Raw genomic sequence first — 25284 nt, forward strand, 5'->3', positions numbered from 1 at the left:
GACCTCAGACTGGGGGCGAAGGTTCACCTTCCAACAAGACAATGTCCCTAAGCACACAGCCAAGACAACGCAGGAGTGGCTTCAGGACAAGTCTCTGAATATCCTTGAGTGGCCCAGCCAGAGCCCGTACTTGAACCCGATCGAACATCTCTGGAGAAACCTGTAAATAGATTTGCAGCAACGCTCCCAATCCAACGTGACAGCACTTGAGAGGATCTGCAGAGAAAAATGGGAGAAACTCCCCAAATACAGGTGTGCCAAGCTTGTAGTGTCATACCCAAGAAGACTGAAGGCTGTAATCGCTGCCAAAGGTGCTTCAACAAAGTACTGAGTAAAGGTTTTGAATACTAATGTAAATGTGATATTTCTGTTTTTTATTTTGAAGAAATCAGCAAAACATTTAAATTTAACTGTTTTTGCTAAAAAATATATATATATTTTAATAAGGCAACCTAACAAAATGTGGAAAAAGTCAAGGGGTCTTAATACTTTCCGAAGGCACTGTTTATGTGACCCACTGACCCGCTTTGTAATGTTTCTAAAACAATAAATGTATTATTAAGAAGTAATGCGGTATTTTGCTCAATTTCTTTTGTGACCTGTGTCTTTTACCCCAAATATCAGTTGATGTCAATGAACAGAGTGCCCCATTGTGGCGGTGGGGTTATGGTATGTGCAGGCATAAGCTACGGACAACGAGCAAAATTGCATTTTATCGATGGCAATTTGAATGCACAGAGATACCGTGACGAGATCCTGAGCCCATTGTCGTGCCATTCATCCACCGCCATCACCTCATGTTTCAGCATGATAATGCACGGCCCCATGTCGCAAGGATCTGTACACTATTCCTGGAAGCTGAAAATGTCCCAGTTCTTTCACGGCCTGCATACTCACCAGAAATGTCATCCATTGAGCATGTTTGGAATACTCTGGATTGAGGTGTTCAAGTACCCACCAATATCCAGCAACTTAGCACAGCCATTGAAAAGGAGTGGGACAACAGTTCACAGGCTACAATCAATTGAGTGGCCCAGCCAGAGCCCGGACTGGAACCCGATCGAACATCTCTGGAGAGACCTGAAAATAGCTGTGCAGCAACACTACCCATCCAACCTGACAGAGCTTGATATGATCTGCAGAGAAGAATGGGAGAAACTCCCCAATTACAGGTGTACCAAGCTTGTAGCATCATACCTGTCACGATCGTCAAAATGAGCGGACCAAGACGCGGCGTGAGTTGAGTTCCACATATTTAATACAAAGTTAAACTTCAAACAACGAACGTGAAAGCCGTGGTGCAACATGCATACACACAAAACAATATCCCACAAAACAGGTGGGAACAAAGGACAACTTAAGTATGATCCCCAATTAGAGACAACGATAATCAGCTGGGAACCATACACAAAAACAAACATACAAATACTAGAAAAAAAAACCTAATCTCTATGGTCAGGGCGTGACAGTACCCCCAAAGGTGCATCGGCGCAGAGGAAGGCTCCTGCCATGGAGCGGGACTGGACACCTTGCCTGGACTGGGCATCGGCGCAGAGGAAGGCTTTGGCCATGGAGCTGGGTTGGACGCCGTGCCTGGACTGGGCATAGGCGCAGAGGAAGGCTTTGGCCATGGAGCTGGGTTGGACGCCGTGCCTGGGCTGGGCATAGGCGCAGAGGAAGGCTTTGGCCATGGAGCTGGGTTGGACGCCGTGCCTGGGCTGGGCATAGGCGCAGAGGAAGGCTTTGGCCATGGAGCTGGGTTGGACGCCGTGCCTGGGCTGGGCATAGGCGCAGAGGAAGGCTTTGGCCATGGAGCTGGGTTGGACGCCGTGCCTGGGCTGGGCATAGGCGCAGAGGAAGGCTTTGGCCATGGAGCTGGGTTGGACGCCGTGCCTGGGCTGGGCAACGGCGCAGAGGAAGGCTCCAGCCTAGGAGCGGTACTGGACACCGTGCCTGAACTGATGACACACGCCTCAGGTCGAGTGCGTGGAGCCGGCACAGGTTTCACCGGATTGATGACACGCACTTCCGGGCGAGTGCGGGGAGCTGGCACAGGACGTACCAGGCTGGGAAGGCGCATTGGAGGCCTGGTGCGTGTTGCAGGCACAGATGGCACCGGACTGATGACACGCTCTTCAGCACGCTTGTGCTGCAGCATACTCCTCGCCAATACCTCTCTCCAGTATCCCTCATTAAACTCCTCCACCGACTCCCAGACGGGCTCTGGCACCCTCCGCTGCTCAGCCGACTGCCCCTTGTGCCCCCTCCCTGCAAAAAAAACAATCTTGGGGTTTCTGTGGCCGCGGACCCCGGTGTCGTCGCTGTCCCTCTATATTCCTCTGCGACTCCCGCCAAAGAAGGGTCTCGCATCCTCCCATTATCTCCTCCCACAATGTCCAACTCACTTTTGCCTCCCTGGCACGCTGTGTGGTCCTTGTGGGGTGGGATATTCTGTCACGATCGTTGAAATGAGAGGACCAATGCGCAACGTGAGTTGAGTTCCACATATTTAAAACAAAGTGAAACTTCAAAAAAACAAACAACGGACATGAAAGCCGTGGTGCAACATGCATACACACAAAACAATATCCCACAAAACAGGTGGGAACAAAGGACAACTTAAGTATGATCCCCAATTAGAGACAACGGTAATCATTGGGAACCATACGCAAAAACAAACATAGAAATACAAATACTAGAAAATCCTCCTAATCACACCCTGACCTAAAACACCACAGAGAACTCTGAGGGCTCAGGGCGTGACAATACCCAAGACTCGAGGCTGTAATTGCTGCCAAAGGTGCTTCATTAAAGTACTGAGTAAAAGGTCTGAATACTTATGTAAATGTAAAATGTTTTATTTTTTTTATTTTAATACATTTGCAACAATTTCTAAAAAGCTGTTTTTGCTTTGTCATTATGGGGTATTGTGTGTAGATTGATCAATTTTAGAATAAGGCTGTAACGTAACAAAAGGTGGAAAAACTCTAGGGGCCTGAGAACTTTCTGAATGTACTGTATAGGTTAAATTTGAGCTTGAATATTAGCTGTGTGGTTCATATATAGATACATGTTTTATCTCATGAAACCACCCAAATCCTTAGATTTAGGCAAAATATATGTTTTTGTTCCAATCAGGTAATCTCTGGACCGTATTTCTGTCTATTTAAGGGACCCATTATGGCAACTAAAATGAGGCCTGTGTACCAGATCCCCAAAAACATTTTTATGATTATTCTTTTGAGCTTTAACCTTATTCAATGTTTTGATATTATTCACCCTGCAGAGTAAAAGTGAGGCAGTACCTGAGATGATCTCCACCCATGTGCCGCCTCCTTCCCAGCAGCAGACGCCTCACCCTCACACACAACTCATGTTGGCAGGGAGTCAGCTGGCAGGGGTAAGCACTGGCACAGATGTAGTGTGTAGGCGGTTAGGGTGATAAACAGTAAGCATTTTCTGCTTCGCTCATGCTCTTGCTTGCATCTCACCAAGGTTGGAGTGAATTACATTTTCATTCAATTCTGTCAATTAAGGAAGTAAACAGAAATTCAAATTCCAATCTTCCTCATTCCTGAATTGACTGAATTAAAATGGAATTTATCCCTTCTCTGCCTCGTACTGCCTGCTCAAACGCTGGGTGACACTATTCTTTTTCTCTATCTCTTCTGCTTTTCCCCTCCTCTCTTTGGGCAAACCCTACCCTCTCCTCCACCACCTCCTCTTCTTCCCGCCTCTTCCTCAGCTGGCTGCCCTCTTGCCTGCGCAGCAGCAGCTGTTGCTTCAGCAGGCCCAGGCTCAGCTCCTGGCCGCCGCGGTGCAGCAGTCCAACGCGGCTCACGCTGCTCATGCCGCTCACGCAGCCGCCCAAGCCAATCAGCAGCAGCAGCAACAACAGCTGACCAAACAGGAGCAAGCCCCTCCCCAGCTCACCCTCTCTCAGCCTATCCAGCTCACCGCCCAGGTAGGAGCGGCCAGTCACGGATCAGATATGACCAGCTTTAAGCCAATCTAACTCACTAACCAACACTTGTCTGTCAGAAGTGTTTCTCTATATACTCTTAGGTGATTTTACTTTGAAGGCTGGGGCTGTGCACATTTGGGTTCTTTGCTAATTTCATTGCATTGTATTGTGTGCATGTTGCTCTGTTCAGAAATCATACATGACTCGTTGACCCTTTTCTCTCTCTCGCTTCCTCCTGTAGGATATCCAGCAGCTGTTGCAGCTGCAGCAGTTAGTCCTGATGCCCGGCCACCACCTGCAGTCTCCTCAGTTCCTCCTGCCTCAGGCCCAGGGACAACAGGGGCAGCAGGGTAAGTGGGACCTACTAAGTAAGTGGGAACCACCATCATCAACACTGTCACTTCCTCTTGGCACAAAACATCATGTAGAGCTTGGTGTTCTGATCTAACTGCTTAGTTCTAAAACAAGTTAGAATAAAGTTGTAACAATACAGTTAAAACACAATAAATTAGTGTTCATATAATTACAATACTTTAATAGTGTTAACGGCCTCTCCGTTGTGTTCCTTAGGTTTGCTCTCGACACCTAATTTAATTCCGTTACCTCAACATCAGCAAAGCCAGGGGAGTCTTCTAACTATTCCACCCAGGCTGGGACTGCAAGCACAGGTATAGTATTATTGAAAACCACCTCAAATATGTGTGTCCGTGTGTGTGTTGAGACTGGACTTTATAATATACATACTTGTAAGTAGGGTAGGGATCTGCCTCTACAAGCAGAAAACAAAGAGCTCTGTGGAATCAGTGCTGGTGCATTGATCCAAATGCTGATCTAATCAAACACCAAACCCGTAACCCAGAGTGTGTTTGAATTGATCCACAGTTTAAACATTGCTAATGTCAGTGTGCCAGCCACCCCTCGCCATTCCACAGGAATGATATGGGTTTATGTCTCCCGTACTGTAGCGTCGCCATGGTGATGGCCTCTCATCTTTACAGAGGGACAAGAGTGGGGACGGCGGGGTGACCTCCGGGGCCTCCGCAGCCCCCATGACCTCAGTGACCTCTGGCCCTCACGGCGAGGAGCCCAGTGACCTGGAGGAGCTGGAGCAGTTTGCCCGCACCTTCAAACAGAGACGCATCAAACTGGGCTTCACACAGGTAAGTTTGTATGCGTGCGTGGGTGTGTGCGTGTGTTGTGATAAAGGGTAAGAGAACCATGAGCAATTTGATCAAGCTAGACTACATCTGGGTCAGAGTGTGTTTTGGTGTGTGTGTGCATGGGTCAGAGTGTGTATGTGTGTTTGCAGTGAGGGAGGGCAGGAGGAGCTAGAGGCCAGAATGAAGATGACTGTTTAACACATTCTCTTTTCCCTCAGGGTGATGTAGGCATGGCGATGGGGAAACTGTATGGGAATGACTTCAGCCAGACCACCATCTCTCGCTTCGAGGCCCTAAACCTGAGCTTTAAGAACATGTGCAAGCTCAAGCCTCTGCTTGAGAAGTGGCTAAACGATGCGGAGACCATGGCGATAGACAGCATGCTTCCCAGCCCGAACTCTCTCTCCTCCCCCATGATGGGGTTTGAGGGCATGCCGGGGCGTCGCAGGAAGAAACGCACCAGCATCGAGACCAACGTCCGCGTGGCCTTAGAGCGCAATTTCATCTTGGTGAGAAAGAGATACGTCCCACAACAGACTCCTAAGGAACACACTCAAATGACATTCTACTCCCTACCCTGCACTCACAGTGGAGTACATAAACCAATGACTCTGTTCACAACAGTTTATTTCACTTTTTGATTAACATTTCATTTAACGTAAATAAATATTTACCCTTGCTTGGTATTTTCTAAATATTGCTGAAACTGTTGAATGTAACATTGACAACGTGTCAGCTTTATGTGATATAAAATGTTTGTGGCCTGTGACAACATGATTGACCATGATTTTTGACTGTGTTCCCTCCAGAACCAGAAGCCTAACTCAGAGGAGATTCTCCTGATGGGCCAGCAGCTCAACATGGAGAAGGAGGTGATTCGGGTCTGGTTCTGCAACCGGCGCCAGAAAGAGAAGCGCATCAACCCTTGCAGTGCCACCCCTCCCCTGCCCAGCCAGCCCCCCTCCATGACGCACAAAACCCCCTGCTACAGCCCCCACATGGTATGACCCCGCACTCACCCCATCCCCACTCTCCCCACCATGCCTCTCATTGGAAGGCCTTTGGTCCTTTGCCTCCCTGTTCCTTAGTTTGGAAACAAACTGTCTAAATACAAGTCAGGCATCATGAGAGGAATAGATCTTTGACTCTCTGGATCTATGGACTTGCCCCCCTCCCTCTGCATGACCCCATGTGTAACCCTGTGGCCTAACCCATCCTGCACTGCTCGACTCTCAGCACCGTGCAAATGACTACACTGTTGTATGAGGTGCCAAATGTTACAGACCAACCCACATGCCATCACAGTTACACCATGAGAGCATGTTTCTTCTGTCTCTCTCCTCCTCACGGCCTATCCACCGCTCCCTTTCTTTCTTTCTTTCTTTCTTTCTTTCTTTCTTTCTTTCTTTCTTTCTTTCTTTCTTTCTTTCTTTCTTTCTTTCTTTCTTTCTTTCTTTCTGTTCCTCTCCCTCCAGGTGTCCAGTCAGGGGCTGCACCAGGCTGCCACCAGCCTCAGCACAACAGGTGAGGAAATAGATTTTTGGTTACACACACACACACACACACACACACACACACACTACACTACACTACACTAGAATGTATTGCGATGTTGAACTAAGCTAGGCCATAAGTGCCCGAGGTCTAAATTCCCTTTAGTGGACTAAGACATAGAGATGAGTGCAGATGCCCAGTACCATGGACATTGGGAAAACCTAGCAATGTAACCAAATGTACTGTATACCATTCATATTACCACTGATGGTTCGCGCTCTCTTTCTCAGTGACCAGTCCATTACCCTCGGTGACCTGCCCTCTGACCCCCTGTGGCTCTGCAGCCACCAGCTCCACCCCCTCCTCTAGGACTCCGCCTCCACACAGCACAGCCAGCCCCGCCCCTTCCACCCTCAGTACCCACAGCCTGAATGCTGGGTGAGTGTCCTGTCTGTCTGTCTGTCTGTCTGTCTGTCTGTCTGTCTGTCTGTCTCTCTCTCTCTCTCTCTCTCTCTCTCTCTCTCTCTCTCTCTCTCTCTCTCTCTGTCTCTCTGTCTCTCTCTCTCTCTCTCTCTCTCTCTCTCTCTCTCTCTCTCTCTCTTTCTCCTACTCAATCTAACACTGAACAATCCCTCATACTCAACAAACACACTTTCATATTCGCTGGGTTAGTGTCCCCTAATTATATAATTATTCTCTGTCCCTTGCACACTCAATGACTACTGCTCAATAGAACACTGACTCCTAACACTGAATCCTCAATATCTGCTAAACTGTGTCCGCAGCCAATAAAGTCAACTTTGAGACTGGATGAGGTGATATTTACTGACTTGCTGGGAATTCGTGGTATGGGGCTACATGGGAAATGTCATGTCACCCCACCTGTTTAGCAGCAAATCTGAAAGTTCTCACACATGAAGAAACATGAATATTTGTCAACCCAGAGTCAGACCCAGGCCAATGCATGAATTGAAAACATGTTGTGTATCCTTCATAGAAAAACATGAGGGTGTTTGATTAATGAGCTTTCACTTAACCCTCTTGGTCCTTTTCTCTATCTCTGCATGTGTGAATGTGTGTGTATGTGCACATGGGGGAATATGGATCCATACATATTCCAGGAACACAATGATGAGAGTAAGCACAGGGATGAACCAGGCTCTCGTCAGCAGCAATCACCTGGCCACAATGCAAGGTGTGTTTGTCTGACAAAATCGGTGTGTATCCAGATTATGGACGGTATTCTGACTTCTGATAAGCATGCGCAACACTGCCTGGCGTAAATCATGACTTGGTGTCAATAGGATACAATTTTGAGTTAAGCGTGCAGATCTCAAGTCAGAAAAGAGGGTGTCCCTCCATTTGCCATCATTTCAACATGCAAATTCAGATCAGTTGAAATTGCATGTCTTCACACCATCCCATTCCATCCATATCACCACCAAGTAGATCATGGGAGTGTCGTGTGTGTCTGTGTGTATGTGCCAGGCGTTTTTCTGTAAGCTCTGACTGGCTAAGCTCTCCTTGCTCTACTCATACTACGTTCTCTCATCTGTTGCAATGTCTCACCTTCATCATCACCATCCTTCATCTCACCATGTCATCAGTGTCACTCAAATCGATGCCGATGTATCTCTGGTAGGTGTAGTCACTTATTCTTTCTCCTCTACCTTTCTCTTCCCCCACCAATCCTTCCACCTGCCTCTCTCACCCCGACCCCTGTAACTCTATCATGGTTCAGCTCTGGCTGCCAGTGGTGGGCAGCTGCCCATTTCCAGTCTTGAGGCCGGAGGTCAGATGATCCTGGGCGGGGCGGGGGTTCGCCCCTCCCTATTCCTCAACCGCCACACCCTCCTGCCTATGGCGTCCCACCAAGCCGGTGTGGGTTTGGTCGGCGGTCCCAGGGGAGCCTCTCCACCCCCCGGCGCCAGCGGCATGGACATCGACTCCTACTCTGCCTCTCCCTGCTCCAGCCCCGCCTCCTTCGGCTCGTTCAGCGAAGCCTCACCGCCGCCGCTTGGCGGGGCCATGGCCGAGTGACGACGACACAACTCAAAGGATCCTATCAGAAGGAGGGGGAGGAGTTTTAGTGGAGCTTTACAGAAACACCTCACCTTTCAACCAAAGCCATCTCTCTCTCCCTCCATTTGTCACCTCCGCTCTCTTTCCCGGAGTCTTTCAAAGCCAAAAAAAATACACAGATTGAAAGAGGAAGAAGAGAGCGAGGAAGAATGGAGAGGAGGAGAGAACAGGAGAACGGTGGAGATTTAAACCAAAAAATATATATATCTATACAGTTGGAGAGGTGTCATTGTGGAACACAGTGAATGCTAATGTACATTTACTCCTTTCTCTGGAAAAGAAGAAGTGAGCTGAAAACCCTGATGAAAAAGAGGGCAGGGATGAGAACTGAACTAAGACTGAGAGAGAGATGGGTGGCAAGGACAGGAAAAGAAGGAAAGAAAAGACTTTCAACAAGCTTCAGCAGATGGATGGAAAGAACCACATTTTTAAAAAACCTACAGGGGAAAAACACACAAAGACAAAAATGACAAACATGCCAAAATCTCCAAAACCGAAATACCAAAAACTGAAACCAAAAAAACGGAGAGAAAAGCTTTACTTAAAAGACTTATGATTCTGATCTGTCCAGGATCAGCACATCAACCACACTTAAAAAGGCCAAAAACATGTATCATTTCATCATAATATATTATTTTAATGTTTTGTTTTCAACACTTTTACAAAGCTTATTTTTGGTATTTTATATGATTTGAGCTTTGGGTTATGTCATAGCAAATTATTTGATATAGATATCTTAGTAGTGTCAGTCCTCCCACATATCTCTACCTACCTCTCTAGTGGCTCTACAGTTTTAACCTAGTTACAGTATTAAACTGTGTTGTGGATTTAGCAGTCACCTCAGACTAATAACAATTAGTAACTTTCCAACTTGTTTTGTGGTTTATTTTCTTATTTCTGATTTTTCTAATGATCATTGTAATTATCATCATCATTAGGGTTATTATCTTCAATATTTGTTTAATATGATGAGATATTTTTCTTTTTCTAGGCAGGTCAGTTAAGAACAACATCTTATTTACAATGACGGCCTACCCCGACCAAACCCGGATGACGCTTGGCCAATTGTGTGCCACCCTATGGGACTCCCAATCACGGCCGGTTGTGATACAGCCTGGATATTATTGCCTCCTTTGTTTCAGAACTTATTTTATACAGTGGACTCAAATTATTGACACCCTTGATAAAGATGAGCAATAATGACTCTGTAAAATTAATTACTAAAATACTGGGCTATATTGTATGCAAAAAAAAAGGGAAGTTATGTTATACGAATAATTGCTCAGAGAAAGAGATTCTGTTTAACTAGCAATACAAAAAAATACAAATAAAGATAGGGGTCAAAATTATTGGCACCCCTGTTTTCAATACTCCAGCATCCTCCCCTTGTGAGGATAAGGACGCTGAGCCTTTTTCTAAAATGTTTTATGATATTGGAGAACACGTTGGGAGGGATCTTTGACCATTTCTCCATACAGAATCTCTCCAGATCCTTCATATAATTTGTCTGCGCTTATGGCCTTCCATCTTCAATTCAAACCACAGGTTTTCAATGGGGTTCAAGTCTGGAGACTGAGATGGCCATAGCAAAATGTTGATGTGTGGTCAATTAACCATTTCTTTATGGATTTTGATTAGTGGTTGGGGTTATTGTCTTGCTGGAATAGTCCCATAACATCAATGATCCACCACCCTATTTTACCGTATGAGGAACGTTTTCACCACTGGTGTGCGTGGCCATGTTATCTGAATATAGAGCTCTTTGGCCAAGCACACCAGTGGTGGGTTTGGTGTTGAAAAACCCAAGCATATGCGTAAAAGTACCTCATACCAATGGTAAAATATGGTGGTGGATCTTTGATGTTATGGGGATATTTTGCTTCCACTGGTCCTGGGGCCCTTATTAAGGTCAACGGCATCATGAAATTGACCAAGTACCAGACATTTTAGCCAAAAACCCGGTTGCCTCTGCCAGGAGGCTGACACTTGGCAGCAAGTGGAACTTCCAGCAAGACAATAACCCCAAGCGCTAATCAAAATCCACATAGAAATGGTTAATTGACCACAAAATCAACATTTTGCAATGGCCATCTCAGTCTCCGGACTTGAATCCCATTGAAAAATTATTGTTTGAAGGCTCAGTGTAGTTATCCTCACAAGGGGAGGGTGCTAGAGTATTTTAAACAATAATTATGACCACTATCTTTTTTAGATTTTCTTGTATTACATGTTAAAAAAATATATATTTCTCTGAGCAATTGTATTAATGTCAAATATAATTTCTCCAGGTTTAAAAAAACAACAACAAAATAGCTCAGTATTTTTATAATTTATTTTATACCGTTTTTTTAATCACCTTTATCAAGGGTGCCAATAAGGATGGACCTGACTGTATATGAACACCAAAATGTACTCTACTGCCTGTTGCTTCAAGCACACACACACACACACACACACACACACATACACACACACACACACACACACACACACACACACACACACACACACACACACACACACACACACACACACACACACACACACACACACACACACACTACACCAGAATGTATTGATATGTTGAACTTACTAACTTTCATTATATTTGTTTGCCTGTTTTTTTAAAATACACTACCGTTCAAAAGTTTGGGGTCACATAGAAATGTCCTTGTTTTTGAAAGAAAAGCTATTTTTGTCTATTAAAATAACATCAAATTGATCAGAAATACAGTGTAGACATTGTTAATGTTGTAAATGACTATTGTAGTAGGAAACGGCTGATTTTTTTAATGGAATATCTACATAGGCGTACAGAGGCCCATTACCAGCAACCGTCATTCCAGTGTTCCAATGGCACCTTGTGTTAGCTAATCCAAGTTTATCATTTTAAAAGGCTGATTTTTAATGGAATATCTACATAGGCGTACAGAGGCCCATTACCAGCAACCGTCACTCCAGTGTTCCAATGGCACCTTGTGTTAGCTAATCCAAGTTTATCATTTTAAAAGGCTGATTGATCATTAGAAAACCCTTTTGCAATTATGTTAGCACTGCTGAAAACTTGTTTTGATTTAAGAAGCAATAAAACGGGCCTTCTTTATACTAGTTGAGTATCTGGAGCATCGGCATTTGTGGGTTCGATTACAGGCTCAAAATGGCCAGAAACAAAGCATTTTCTTCTGAAACTCATCAGTCTATTCTTGTTCTGAGAAATGAAGGCTATTCCATGCAAGAAATTGCCAAAAAACTGAAGATTTAGTACAACGCTGTATACTACTGTGTACTACTACTTCTGATCAGTTTGATGTTAATTTAATGGATAAATAATTAGCTTTTCTTTCAAAAACAAACAAATTTCTAAGTGACCCCAAACGTTTGAACGGTAGTGTATATAATTTCCATATAATTCCACCAACTTCATATCATTCACTTCCAGTCAGTCACTCTTGGATACCAAAGCATTGTTTCTCCCGACTGGAAGAGCCGGGAAACAAGTGTTCAGACAGAAACCTCAGCAGTGTCAAAAACCAAACACCCAATAACAGGATGACTCCACACCAAAAAAAAAGTGACAGCGTCCCTCCCAGTCCCCAACCCCCTGCCCTCCATCCCTTCTGTCCCTCTCCTTTGCCTCAAAAGATGGGGTGAAAGGGCCAAAAAAGAAGAGAAGAAAACAAGAAGACTACACAGAGAAGTCAAAGGCAAAAAAAGGATCTGTTGAAAACTGCAGGGGAAAACCGAGGAGAAAGCTGGAACGGACCCAAACCAAAAAAGAACCTAACCAAAACCTCCGTATGAGCAACTAAACGGAACAGATAAGAAACCAAAAACCAAATACAACACGTTGTAGACGAAGAGGAGGAGGAAGAGAGAGGGAGGGGTCAAGCCCTGTCTGTCACAGTCTGAGACAGAGGCTTTCCCTCTCATTCTCTCCTCCCTCCTCCATTTGTGACCTCCTTTGTTCACCCTTTTCCTGGACGGAATAGCTAATGACCTCGTGGAACTGAATTTTAAAATATATATTTTTCGTTTTTGCTTTTCATGGTCTGTCTGTCGATTGCTGTATGACTTTGTCTCATTGCTTTCTACTTGACTGGGTGATTTATTGCCTATTTTCATATCTTGTCTGGGTTATTTTTTGTTGTTGTGCTTTTTTCATTAGGTGGTTGGAAAGAATACTGTGAAAATGTAGCTTCCAAATCTTTCTTTGATCAAGAATGTCGTGAAAAAGCCAAAACTGAATACCAAAAGCGAAACTTTTTGACACAGACATACCAAATACCAACCAAGCCAATGCACAATTGTCAGAGAGGAACAGTTGGATAACTGTGTTTGTGCTAGGTTTTCTGGATAGATATATAGAAAGACTGGTAGAGCAAGAAAGGTACTGTGTGAGCATGTGCATTCAGGCATGCTTCCATACATGATTGCCCGTATACCTGTGTGTGAGATATGGATGGTGTGTATGTGACAGGAAAGGAAAAGTGAGATCGAATGAGTGTGTGGAAAGATTTATTCTCTTGCATATTAACCAACCCATAAAGATTCAGTACACGCTGTTCTGTCTAGTGTACCACAGAATAGTGTTTGATAAAGGCATGGCCCTTCACGAGTGAAATGAAGCATACTTGGGCACATATAGGCAGATATTAAAGGCAACCAATGATAATATTGTGGGGAGGGGCGGGCGGAAATCAACTTAAAACCAGTTGACAGACACTTTTAGAGGGGATGTATCTGTTAGTGCTTCAATAGATTTTGTAGGAAAAAATATATATGTTCTACTGCTTATTTATTGCTAATGTATAAAAGGCTGTGAAGTGATCCTTGATACAAATGTTGATGATAACAATGACTTGATTTTAGACCAAAAGCTTTAAACTATCTCTCTGGGGATCTTTGTTTGAAGATGTGTATTTATTCATGTTCAGGGGAGGATACATTTCTTTGCAAATGATTTGTACGTTATGAACTCTCACCTGTTTATTTATTGATTCATTCGTTTATGTAATTTATTTGTTCTATTTCTGGATTGGGACCTTTGAGGTTCTATTTTGGAGAGAGGTGATCTTGAGATTAAGACAAGAAGACAAAATGCTTTAAAACACAAAGAAAAAGGCAGAGCTTTAAAACAAAAACTGAAACCAAATGTAAAGACTGTGGGTGTCATCTCATTGCCCATGTCAAATGATTAAAACCCTAACCTAACGGAGAGGAAGAGAGGGAGAGCCTATCAAACTGATCCATGAAATGGGTACATTTTAGAGTTATAGTGGCCCCTGAATTTTCTCCTTTCTCTTTTCTGCTTACACCTGTGAGTGTCAATAGGAGTTCAGACATGTCTAGATGCCTCTAGATGTTCACACTTTCTCCAGCTCGCCCTTTCTCTCTCTCTCGCTGTCTGGTCCCGTCTTTCATTTCAAGGCGAGGGCGACGTCATATATACCTCATATTCTTTGATGAAAAACCAAATAGACAGAAGCTTTAATAAGACATGTGACCCTGGTCGTCTTGGCTCAGGAGAGGGATACAAGAAGTGGCCTGGCTATTGAGTTTGATGAACAAGCCTTTAGAACACTTTATTTTTAAACGGTTAAAAAAAAGACGTTTGTAAGCAGTTTCCTCTGTTTTATAGGTCACTCCTCAAAAGTAGATGCACCACTCCTCTCTCCTTCAGTGGGTCTTTGATTTCTGTTGACTATGTTGTGAGGGTACTGGAGGTGTTTATGGCAATGTTTCTTCTGAGAAGGTGTGTGTGGGATATTAACATGATGCTAATACTGTACAGTATGTGTGCCTGTGTAGGGCTCTCCTGTGGTGGACCGAGAATGATACCAAAGTCAAACCACCACAGTGAGACCACACACACAAAACACGCACACACACACGCACACACACACAGTTAATCCATGTGTATATAAACATTCAGGAGTCTTCGTAAAGACTGTAAATGCTACATAATGGTGTTTATTACCCTTCATTGACATCAAAAGACATACTACTGTCTTCAAGAGCACTTAATGCTATGAAGCAATGCGCCTTGAATTGTGACCATTTTATACTGTAGTTATAAGTGGCTATGAATGTTTGTTTTATGTGCTTATTAAGAATATCCTCAATTTGTAGGTCTCCATGAACTAAGATATTTCTTTGGCCTTGAGAACACAAATATGTCTGAATGTCACGTCAAATCAAAGTGGATATAGTAAAAGAGAGAACAAACAGTGAATTTGGCACATATTCTTTGTTTATTTTTTAAACATTTTTTTCTACAGTACAGCTTAAATCCAAAGGTAATTTCATTAGTACGGCAAAGAAAGATTTTACTAATGAAAACCTCAATAGTGAAAACCAAAGAACTCCACCAACCTTTTTTATTTTACACATAAAAAATTCCCATTTTTCTTTTTGATGGTAAAAACTCAAAAAGTTCTCTTTAATACAATGTTTGATGATGATGATAACTATGATGTTGATGATGATAACTAAAACACTGCTCTCTAACTTTGTATCTGTTACAACCCATTTCATTTCTGTTTGTGAGTAACCTGCTTTTACCTCAAGTCTCTCTCTGAGTTAGTAACCCGTTTTTTTAAATTTTGTTCCCAACTGTTAGCCTGTCCCTTATTCATCGCTATGGGTGTGCCTGTTGTTTGGGGGGAGGGGGACAAATGAAACAGTAAGTGTTAGGAATAAAGTGCGAATTTAGACCAATCTGTCCATGTATTTTATTTATTTGCCCTCTTGGTGTTCAAAACCAGTTATTGAATGTCTTGCATATGACTAAAGAGATATTTTTGCAGTGTCAGTATGTAGATTTAAAGCAGGATTTTCAACTCAATTTGAAGCTGAGTTCAATCAGTTAACAGTTAACATTGTTTTATTGAAAAAAAGGGATCCAAATGGGTATTTTTGCATCAGGAGAAGAATAAAGTATATTGTCTTCTCCCTGAAACCCTATTACCGGTTTTGGTCAAGAAAGCCCTAAGTCGGTGAACTCATGAATAACTGTCTATATGCAAAATAGAGTCCTTGATAAGAGTAGATACACAAAGAAAAGTAGGTTAGAGGTCCAATGTCTCTAGACTAGATACACTACATGACCAAAAGTATGTGGACACCTGCCTCTCTGAACATCTCATTACAAAATCATGGGCATTAATATGGCGTTTGTCCCCTCTTTGCTGCGATAATACCCTCCACTCTTCTGGGAAGGCTTTCCACTAGTTGTTGGAACATTGTTGCGGGCCATTGCTTCCATTCAGCCACACGAGCATTAGTGAGGTCCGGCACTGATGTTGGGCAATTACACCTGGCTCACAGTCTGCGTTTCTATTCATCCCAAAGGTGTTCGATGGGGGCTCTGTGCAGCCCTGTCAAGCACCAATCTCAACTAACCATTTCTGTATGGACCTTTCTTTGTGAACGGGGGCATTGTCATGCTGAAACAGGAAAAGGCCTTCCCCAAACTGTTGCCACAAAGTTGGAAGCACAGTATCGTCTAGAATGTCATACAGTATGCTGTAGCGTTAAGATTTCCTTTCACTGGAACTAAGGGGCCTAGCACCGAACCATGGAAAACAGCCTCAGACCATTATTACTTTACAGTTAGCACTATGCTTTGGGGCAGGAAGTGTTCTCTTGGTTATCCATCAAACCCAGATTCGTCCATCAGATTGCCAAATGGTGATGTGTGATTCGTCATGCCAGAGAAAGTGTTCCCACTGCTCCAGAATCCAATGATGGCGAGCTTTACACCACTCCAGCCGATGCTTAGCATTGCACATGTTGATCATAGGCCTGTGTGTAGCTGCTCGGCCATGAAGCTCCCGACAAACAGTTATTGTGCTGACGTTGCTTCCAGAGGCAGTGTGGAACTCTGTAGTGAGTTGCGCGCTTCAGCACTCGGCGGTCCTGTTCAGTGAGCTTGTGTGGCCTACTACTTCGCGGCTGAGCCGTTGTTGCTCCTAGACGTATCCACTTCACAATACCAGTACTTATATTTGACCGGGGCAGCTCTAGCAGGGCAGAAATGTGAAGAACTGTCTTGTTGGAAAGGTGGCATCCTATGACGGTGCCACGTTGAAAGTCACTGAGCTCTTCAGTAAGGCCATTCTACTGTCTGTCTTTGGAGATTGCATGGCTGTGTGCTCGATTTTCTACACCTGTCAGCAACAGTTGTGGCTGAAATAGCCGAATCCACTCATTTGAAGGGGTGTCCACATACTTTGTATATATATATATATATATATATATATATATATTATATAAATAATCAGTGCCGTTTAAGATGAGGGAGGACAATATTTTTTCATGAACATGGCCTTATTTCTATTTCATTGGATGACTGTCATTCATATTGCATTCACTCAGTTCAATGTAACATGGATAGGTTTAGGCTACTACAGGATACTCAAATTTTCCCTATACCCATCATGAGGATGCTAAAAACTAGCCTATGAATGAAAGTTTGCAACATAGGTGCACACTGGTCAAGAGACAAATTTGAGGTGATAAACAGTGACACATGGGCTGATGGTGACATTCAATACCACCTTGCACACTCTTGCCTGCATCTAGCTGATCTATGGTGTAATCGTTGGTCCAACAGTTGCGAACAAGAACTTCTATTGGACAAATTCAGGTATGTTTATTCTTGTTTTGTCCCGTTAAGGAAACATTTTTCAACAGAATCAGCAGAATAAATACATCCCTGATCACGCGTAAACACAGTTCACTTTCAATGCACTTCACTGTATGTCACTGTATGTCACCAAGCGAAAAAACCTTTCCAAGCCTAACCGCTACACACAGTCTACTTCGTTGTCACCATCTAAAGTAACGTCATAGTCAGCATAGCTAATAGAATTAATGCTTTAGTAAACCCGCAACAAAAATGCAGTAATGTTACAGTAAAAAGTCAGTATGCATTTACACCGGCGGGCCCAGGTGGCAATACATGAGTAAAACCAAAAGCTTACCTTGAGTTCCAGTGTTGTGTTGGATAGTCATAGCCAGCTAGCTAACATAGCATCCTTCTGTAGGCTGAACCAGCTAGCTGCATTTTCTAGCTAAGTTAGTGAAACTGAAAGTGAGAAGCAAAAAAATGACACTCTCTATTTCTCAAAACTCTTCAACTGTTGTCTTTATTTCTCTTTGGGTCAACTACTCACCACATTTTATGCATTGCAGTGCTAGCTAGCTGTAGCTTATGCTTTCAGTACTAGATTAGTTATCTGATCCTTTGATTGGGTGGACAACATGTTAGTTTGTGCTGCAAGAGCTCTGATAGGTTGGAGGACATACTTTGGAAGTTGTCATTAATTACTGTGTAAGTCTATGGAAGGTGGTGAGAACCATGAGCCTCCTAGGTTTTGTATTGAAGTCAATGTATCCAGAGGAGGATGGAAGCTAGCTGTCCTCCGACGACACCATGATGCTACTCTACAGAGTGCTGTTGAGGATCCTGTAGATCTTCATTGCAAAACAGTGTGTTTAAATACATTTTTGGTGACGTGATTATATTTAGTATAGTTTTATCTAAAAAGGATACATTTTTAAATGTTTTAAAACATTTATTTTTATGAAATTCACTGAAAAGGATGGTCCTCCCCTTCCTCCTCTGAGTAACCTCCACGTATGTATATATACTTTTAACCTCTTTCCACTGTTCAGTCATGCACGCTATTCTTACTTTATTTTGAAATAGGTGTAAGTTATTCAGGTATAATTTTATAATATCATCATGATTAACCCAAATTCAGCTATGGTATGCTATACCTACACTGTGGTTTAGAGTTTGGTCAGACTTTGTGCAGTCTTTCTAGTAAATTAGTGGGTGGCATAGTGTTTTTCAGTTTTAATCGAGGATATTGTGGATCGTCTGGGATTGATATACAATACTCATCCTACATGATGGATACATTAATTAATTGAGATTAGACTGTTGCTGCTTCCCAGAATCATGGAAGAAGCCTTACGGCTCACACATGACATGAATTGGAAAATATCATCCTTCTTTTCAGTATATGACAATAACAGGGGTAGAGCCCACAGAGGGAGATTACCAAGTAACCAAAACCAAACAGACTTGCGTCATCTTAATCGAGTGACAAATCTCACTTTAAATCATCCTTTCACAAGACTGCGTAGTGTCTGTCTGAGAGTTAATGCGGGTAACAATCTCCCGATGCTTTTGGTCTGGTGTGGTGAATGGTAACAAACTCCTGATGCTTTTGGTCTGGTGTGGTGGATCTGGGTGGCCTAGTAGTGTGGGAGGGAGGGAGGGAGGGAGAACTGACGAGGGATCTTTCCAGTCAGTCCCAGTCCTTCTTCCTCTCTTCTGGGAAGTCTTGTTTATCCTACATGTGTTAGCCGAGGAATCCATCAAGGGCTAGTAACGAATGGAGAGCCTGCCGGGCTGTTGCAGAGGGTGTCTGTGTGTGTTGGGCATGCACACACGTTCCACTGCCTAGTGAGGTGAGAAAGCCCCCCCTGTAATACACAGTTGAGACTATTGGCTATTTCTCTACTAATGTTTATTGCCAGTGTGTCTCAAATTCACCAACAGACACCACATAGACTGGTGTGGGCTTAGTGAAATTCCACATTCATGCCCACACTGGCCCATTTAAATGTATAATGGAGCGTGGCATGGCCCAACACATTCTGCGTTGTTATTGGCAATTGCTCTGACGTCTGATACATCAGGCTACTAATAAGAGCCACCACTAGATGGACACCTACACAAGAATGAGGAAAACATGCTTTGGGAAGGCCTGGCTGAGCTACGTGTAGGAACAGTCAATCATGGCACCCATGTACTGCTGCTGATTGAACATATACAAAAGTGTTTTTCATGTATGATTTTGAAGGGGACCTAATCTTTTATTCAGACCAATATAGAACGGAGTATAAAACTTTTCCTTGAAAATCAGAGCAGGGCCTTCTGAATGACAAATAAAACAAATGTACTGGAAGTTGAGTACTTTGCATTCCTGACTTGAGAATAACTGGTAGCGTCAACCTGTACAGACGCGTCATGCAGGTTTAAGCTCATTTGAATACATATTTGAATTAGAGGTAAACACAAGTATTTGTGCAGGTAACACTGTGTACTGAGGAGGAACAATTAACTTCTTTAAATGTTATGCCTAAACGTGCAAATGTGTACGGTTTGGTTCGATTCTGACGTGAATAAGAAATGGCCCGTTTGACTTTTTCCTGTTTGAAAGATATCCTGCAGCTGCATGATAAATGCCATATACCGGTAAGTGTATTCCGGTGGGAACTAACAAAGGATTTCCACTGTGTTAATGGATGAATAACATGCAGAGGACCTATATTGACCTGTAGTCTACTTAATTTCTGCCTGTCACAAATAACTATCACAACAAATACCATTGTAATCATTTACACAGTTGAGTCAGTTAGTTACAGAGAAGACTTCCTCTCTTAACATGACCTGACCCAGAATAAAATCAAATAAGGCTGCTACACTTTCCGGGAAAAGCTCAGGGCCCTAGTATAAACTACGGCTATAACTATCCTCCTGATTCTTTCCTGATCAGGATGATCACCTTTGGGACCCGAGGATGAGCTGCTCTATGTCTTTTGATGACTGCCACCCTCTCCATGTGTCATCTCTTGTAGACACGCGTAGTCCCGGATGACATAACTGTCTGTCTGCTCAGTGTGCGACCACACATGGTTGAAGTTGGCGCTCGCCTCTGGACCGCCGGCTGGCTGGTTCTCCGCTCAGAAGTCCTGGCACTCTGTGCCAACCGCCTTGCTTATTTTCCTTATGTGCCCAAAGGGAGCCATCGCATGTAGACTCCACCCTGGCCGAAAAACGACGAAACCTCCCAGAGCTGCAATTTAAGGTTGAGGCAGAAGTTTCTGTTCCCCAGTCCAGGTTTTTAAAATCCTATGTAAATAGTGGGTGTGTTGAAATTCAGTCTGATTTCAGACCTAGTTTACAGAAAGCAAGAGATGGCAGGCGTAAAACGACGATAGAGTAAGGGTAGAGAGAGAGAGGGTAGAGAAAGAGTGAGGGCAGAGAGAGAGAGAAGTGGGAAGTGGTGTGCATGTTGCCAATCGGAATAGGAAGGGGAAGTTCCTCGGTGAGATACAGGAGACCCTGTCCTCACATACACACACTGAACTCAATATAGACTGACATCGTTCCACGCATACCTCTGACTTCTGCCTCTCTCACTCTCCCTCCCCCTTTCTCCAGCCCTCTCACACGGTCATATACACACACACACACACACACACTTTCCCGTAACTTTTTCCCCCCACTCTCCCCTATTCCTCTCGTAAACGTTCCCTCTCCCATACTGTTAATCTCTCTCTCTCTCTCTCTCTACACTTCTGTACATTATAGATTTGGCGCACAGCCGGAAAAATAGGTCAACTATCTCTCTCACATTCCTCTCTGCAGTTTCTGTTCCTCAAGGATTCAGTGTGGCCTCTCTCTCTCTCTTTGAGGTTCCACAGTACTTTATTTAAACTTCCTTGGGAGGTTACGTGTTAAGAGTTATTTTATATGTGTGCCGCTTTAGAAATGCTTACTAATAGCCAAACAATTTGAATAGAAATTGTAATTATACGCATAGAGCAGCTTCACAGAGACGTGTTTGTTTGCAATGTGCAGATATCGTGCATTTTAGAACCTCTGAAATGTAATGCTGGGCTAGAAATTCATTTGTGAAACTATCCAATTTCCTCCAATGAACTTCCAACAGTCTAATAACGGGATCATTTGAGGGTCTTTCTTGCCCCTCTGTCTTTGTATTCTCCTTCTAGAATCTAGACCTTTGTTTGCCTTTTCATAAACCCCTCTCTCCCCCCCTGAACCGTCCCCTTTATAACCTCCCTTGCCTCTTCCGCCCCCGGCTCTTATCTTCCAGGGCCTCGTCATCCCCTCTTCTTCCATTTCGGTCCCCTCTTTCCCCAGGGCAAGAGCGTAGTAATCCCATTACACATGTGTGAATACCAGCTGGGAGAGAGAGGGAAGGAGCGGGAAGAGGAGAAAATGAACCATGTGTGTGTCTATATAGTAAGGGTGTCTGTCTCCCCTTTCTCCAGTCTAAAGTATGTAATCTAATGTTGGAAGTATTTCAGTGCTGGTAAGAGGCGACAGGGCACAGGCAGGCACAGTAGAGGTTAGCTTGGGAAGGGTTTGTAAGGTGAGGACGCCAGACAGCAGAGACAGACCCAATGTGTTTCCTGAAGAGTTCAAGCGCCAAGAAAATAAACAAGCCTTTTGATCACAAAGGCCCTATTCACTCCGTCTCCCTCTCTCGCTCTCTGCTTCTCCCCCTCCCCCCTCCGTCCTAGGCCTTCCACTTACCCTTGCTACTCTCGCCATTAAATCTCCACTTTCCCTCTCTCCCCCGGACCCTTCTCTTTCTTAATCCCCTTTCCTCCTTTAAAACCCTTCCTCCCTCTCTTCCCTCTTTTCCTAAGGAGCTGTGCCTCAGCTGTGTGTCTGTCACTTGTATGACTTGAGGGCCTCAGTTCATATTGTCTTTGGGCTTGGAAAAAGCCTTGAAGATATGTGTGCCCCCTATCATCTCGTGGGGGAAGAAGAGCTGTATAGTGTTGAGGAGACTGTGACACTGAAAATATCTTCATCGTCATAACATCATTGACACTCAAATGGTAGTGAGTGACAAATGCCATCCTCACTTAACTCTCCTTCATCCCCTACTCAATGGCTCTTTTGTGTGTGCCAATTTGTTTTTTAAATGAATGCAGATGTCTTGGTGTGAATTGGTCTCTCCCCATATCAGTGTCGGCACTTGTGTGTTCTGTTGTTCATTGTGATTCCCTCAGCACCACTTAGGAAAGGAAAAGAGATTACCTCATTACAATACTGTGGTTTAAAATAATACATTTGATGTAACCTCTGGTCAGATTATATAACCTTAGCTAATCATCGGGTTGCTTACCCTATATTTCAAATCTCACAATATGGATAGACTAACATTGATTAACCGTTATGAACTATTTTGTTGTGTTACAGCCTGAATTTAAAATGTTTTTTTTTAAATGTGTCACTGGCATCGAGTACAACAGGTTTAGAGACCTTACAGTGAAATGCTTACTTACAAGCCCTTAACCAACAATGCAGTTTTAAGAAAAATAAGTGTTTACTAAAGTATTTACTAAAATGGTGACTTTAAAACATTTTCAGAGTTTAATGGATGTGATAGGAGAAAACTGAGGATGGATCAACAACATTGTCAATTCTAGGTCCTTCACAATACTAACCTAAATGAAAGAGTGAAAATAATTTAAAAAAAAATCCAAAACATGCATCCTGCTTGAAACAAGGCACTTAAGTAATACTGCAAAAAGTGTGGCAAAGCTTTTAGTCCTGAATACAAAGTGTTATGTTTGGGACAAATCCAGAGTAACACTCTCCATATTTTCAAGCATAGCGGTGATGCATCATGTTATGGGTATGCTTGTAATCGTTAAGGACTGGGGAGTTGTTCAGGATAAAAAAGAAACGGAATGGAGCTAAGCACAGGCAAAATCCCAGAGGAAAAGCTGGTTTAGCCGCTTTTCACCAGACACTGGGAGATTAATTCACCTTTCAGCAGGACAATAGTCTAAAACACAAAGCCAAATCTACACTGGAGTTGCTTACCAAGAAGACAGTGAATGTCCATGAGTGGCCGAGTTACAGTTTTGACTTAAATCTCCTTGAAAATCTAGACATGGCTAGACATGAAATTGTTTATCTAGCAATGATTAACAACTAATTAGACAAAGCTTGAATACTTTTTAAAAGAATAATGGGCAAGTGTTGCCCAATCCAGGTGTGGAAAGGTCTTTTGTATTTAACTAGGCAAGTCAGTTAAGAACAAATTCTAATTTACAATGACGGCCTACTCCGGCCAAACCCGGACGATGCTGGGCCAATTGTGTGACGCCCTATGAGACTCCCAATAACGGGCGGATGTGATACAGCCTGGATTCAACCCAGGGACTGTAGTGATGCCTCTTGCACTGAGATGCAGTGCCTGAGACCACTCTTAGAGACATACCCAGAAGGATTCACAGCTGTAATTGCTGAAAAAGGTGCTTCTACAAATTATTGACTCAGGGGTGTGAATACTCATGTAAATGAGATATTTCTGTATTTCATTTTCAATAAATTTGCTAACATTTCTAAAAACATGTTTTCACTTTGTCATCACGAGGTAATGTGTGTAGATGGGTGAGATTAGTATTATATATATATACACAAACACATTTTTAATTCAGGCTGTAAAACAACAAAAATGTGAAATAAGTCAAGGGGTATGAATAGTTTCTGAAGGCGCTGTTGGTCCTGAAAATATGCCCCGTCTCTCTGAACCCCCCCCACCCCCCCCCAGCGTCTGTCTGTCACTCTGATTAGGGACGCCAAGGTCACCCCACAAAGGAGGAGAAGAACCCTGAACGTTCTTCTAACGTTCTGATTAATCGTCTCAAACTCAACCAGGGCCAATCATTGCACTAAGGTTCAGAATAGGTTTTATGGAAGGACAAGTCCAAACATGACTATCAATGGCTCAAGATCAGGGGAGAATGAGTGCTCCCTCTCGTTGAAGCCGTGGAATATCAAGGCAGACCGCGGTACTGCAGTCATTGTTTGCAGAAAACAGGAGTGATCCCCTATTCAAGTGAATGGGAAAATGGCAATCTTTGAGGTCAGTCTTCATGTAAATAAAAAAAAACATTAAAATCCAAGACAATTGTGGTACCAATAATTCATTCTATATACCAGATGTATGTCGTTGAACTATTATTTTAAAATCACACAAAGAAAACGTTCTAAGGATAATTTAGTTGCTAATGGCATCCTTTAGTATCCCAGTGGGCCTTCAATTTGAATTAAGACGTCTGCATGCTTCGCAGTTCATGCATATATCATGATGACATTTTGTGACGTTTTTCTCTCCCGTTATTTTGGCTGTTCGGCCACACAACATTTTATCTATACGTATGCCGAAGTTGGTAACCTGTTGTCATTCAACGAGAGACGACTCGTCCTCGTGCACATTTGTTCACTTGAGAAATACTGCACCAAACATCTTAGTCAGATGCAAAATTGCGTGACTGAGATCTCCTCTGCAAAAACGTCAAAATGAATGACAGATTTCTTTAGTTATCTTTTTGAGGTGCATACTGCCTATGGTGTCTCAAAATGGCCACGAACTGAAGCACGCTGATGCCTTTAATCAATGAGAGGGGGCAACACTGAGCTAGCCTGCAATGTCACTTCTTGGAGTACCTAAAACTGTGCATGTTATGCAAAGATGGTGGATAAATAAAGATAGTTTACTCAGGCCATTTACCATTTTTTATTTTTTATTGTCAGTTCCGGTCTACCTAACAGCGTGGGTGACCCACAGACATCAATGCAATAGTAGCTGGGTCTGGTCTACTTAGTTAATTGACTTTCATTGAACCATAAAAAAAACAGCTAGTGGGGTGTCTCACTTCCTCTTCCGTCTCTGATGTTGTGTCCGTGAGACGCCATTTTAAACGACTTCATTTGGCTTCGTTGCTCCTTGAGTC

General features: G+C 43.3%; 1 protein-coding gene across 1 annotated transcript in view; it reads left to right on the top strand.

Moving 5' to 3' along the window:
* Nucleotides 1-8708, top strand: part of LOC135551422 (POU domain, class 2, transcription factor 2-like) — a 67768-nt gene extending 59060 nt beyond the window's left edge. The window contains exons 5-15 of the mRNA XM_064982637.1: nt 3287-3400; nt 3746-3964; nt 4206-4314; nt 4535-4632; nt 4963-5124; nt 5343-5633; nt 5934-6125; nt 6600-6648; nt 6909-7056; nt 7740-7813; nt 8360-8708. Coding sequence (XP_064838709.1) covers nt 3287-3400; nt 3746-3964; nt 4206-4314; nt 4535-4632; nt 4963-5124; nt 5343-5633; nt 5934-6125; nt 6600-6648; nt 6909-7056; nt 7740-7813; nt 8360-8658 — 1755 coding nt within the window. The 3' untranslated portion in view covers nt 8659-8708. The remainder of the gene's footprint in view (nt 1-3286; nt 3401-3745; nt 3965-4205; nt 4315-4534; nt 4633-4962; nt 5125-5342; nt 5634-5933; nt 6126-6599; nt 6649-6908; nt 7057-7739; nt 7814-8359) is intronic.
* Nucleotides 8709-25284: the final 16576 nt, after the last annotated feature.

This window comes from Oncorhynchus masou, chromosome 13 (assembly GCF_036934945.1).
Source record: "Oncorhynchus masou masou isolate Uvic2021 chromosome 13, UVic_Omas_1.1, whole genome shotgun sequence".
In the NCBI taxonomy this organism is placed as follows: domain Eukaryota; kingdom Metazoa; phylum Chordata; class Actinopteri; order Salmoniformes; family Salmonidae; genus Oncorhynchus; species Oncorhynchus masou.